Consider the following 1912-nt stretch of genomic DNA (forward strand, 5'->3'; position numbering starts at 1 on the left):
ATAGAACGTGTAGATCCGCGCTTGGTGCTGAGTCTCCCCTTGACGGCCGCTCCCTGCGCCGAGGCCCGCGGGTGCTGGGACCAGGACGCGGTGGGGTGGGGGTGTGGAGAAGGTAGTGTTGGAGGTGAGGTGGTGGAGGTGGAGGAGAAGGGGGTGTGGGAGGTGGAGGTGTTAGTCACAAGGGAACTCGAGGAGAGGGAGAATAAAGGCAGATGAGAGGGTCGTCGGTCCTCTCCTCGTCTTCATCTCGTCTCTCGTCTCGTCTCTCTCCTCATCTCTTTCCTTGGCTCTCGCCGAGGGGCGTCTTCTCCTCCATCCGGTTGGGTGCAAGACAGCGAAAGACACATTCTGGGTCGTGGGAAAGCCAGTTGGAATACGTCTCTTTTACAAAACATGCATATACATATCTATATATATACATATATACATATATATATCTATACATATATGTGTGTATGTGTATAAATATATATATATATAGATATATATATATATATATATATATATATATATATATATGTAGCGCACCTTAGGCTCAGATGTGAAGCGCCACTGAAGGATGAACGCCGACGAAGATTAACAGGGATGAGATGTCTGCAACAGCTTTCACCCAAATCTGCGGATGCAAAATACATAATATAATATAGTAACCTATAATACATGTAATATAATTATATTATATTACATTATATAATATTATTATATTACATGTATTATATTAGGTTACTGTATTATATTATGTATTTTTGCATCCGCAGATTTGGGTGAAAGCTGGTTGCAGACATCTCATCCCTGTTAATCTTCCGTCCGGCGTCATCCTTCAGTGGCGCTTCACATCTGAGCCTAAGGTGCGCTACATATATATATATATATATATATATATATATATATATATATATATATATATATATTTATACACATACACACATATATGTATAGATATATATATGTATATATGTATATATATAGATATGTATATGCATGTTTTGTAAAAGAGACGCTATTTCTGACTGGCTTTTCCCCACAACCCAGAATGTGTCTTTCGCTGTCTTGCACCAACCCGGAATGGAGGAGAAGACGCCCCTCGGCGAGAGCCAAGGGAAAGAGGATGAGGAGAGAGACGAGACGAGAGACGAGATGAGAGACGAGGAGAGAGACCGACGACCCTCCTCATCTGCCTTTACTTCTCCCTCTCCCTCGAGTTCCCTTGTGACTAACACCTCCACCTCCCACACCCCCTTCTCCTCCACCTCCACCACCTTCACCTCCAACACTCCCTTCTCCACCACCCCCACCCCCCACCGCGTCCTGGTCCCCAGCACCCGCGTGGCCTCGGCGCAGGGAGCGGCCGTCAAGGGGAGACTCAGCACCAAGCAGCCGGGAATCTACACGTTTCTCTTCGATAACTCCTTTGCCAGGTTGGTTTAGGGGGAGGGGGAAGGAGGGAGATGGAGAGGGGGAGAGGGAGGGAGATGGAAAGGGGGAGATGGAGGGGAGAGGGAAGGGGGGAAGGAGAGGGACAGAGAAAGGGAGAAGGAGAGGGACGGGAGAAGGAGAGGGAGAAGGAGAGGGAGAAGGAGAGGGAAAGGAGAGGGAGATGGAGAGGGAGAATGGAGAAGGAGAGAGGAGGAGAGAGAGAGAGAGAGAGAGAGAGAGAGAGAGAGAGAGAGAGAGAGAGAGAGAGGCAGTCTAAAGGGAGGGAGAGGTTTAGATATATATATATATAGAGAGATTCAAATGAGAGACTCAAAGGAGAGAAAAAGAAGAGAAATTGAACAAAGGAGAAAGAACGGCGAGGCAACAGCCACATTAGCCAATATAACTGTCTCTCTTCTGCAGGTACACGCAAAGAAAATAATGTTTTCCTTTGCATTGAAGCGAAGAGCGGAGGGAGCAGAGGAGATGGGAGAGC

General features: G+C 46.8%; 1 protein-coding gene across 1 annotated transcript; it reads left to right on the plus strand.

Moving 5' to 3' along the window:
- The first annotated feature begins 734 nt into the window (after positions 1-734).
- On the plus strand, positions 735-1443 carry LOC119570661. The gene is made up of 2 exons (XM_037918311.1): positions 735-848; positions 1033-1443. The coding sequence occupies exon 2, from the start codon at positions 1066-1068 to the stop codon at positions 1426-1428; it is 363 nt and encodes a 120-aa protein (XP_037774239.1). The 5' UTR covers positions 735-848; positions 1033-1065; the 3' UTR covers positions 1429-1443.
- Positions 1444-1912: the final 469 nt, after the last annotated feature.

This window comes from Penaeus monodon, unplaced genomic scaffold (assembly GCF_015228065.2).
Source record: "Penaeus monodon isolate SGIC_2016 unplaced genomic scaffold, NSTDA_Pmon_1 PmonScaffold_3472, whole genome shotgun sequence".
NCBI classification, from domain to species: domain Eukaryota; kingdom Metazoa; phylum Arthropoda; class Malacostraca; order Decapoda; family Penaeidae; genus Penaeus; species Penaeus monodon.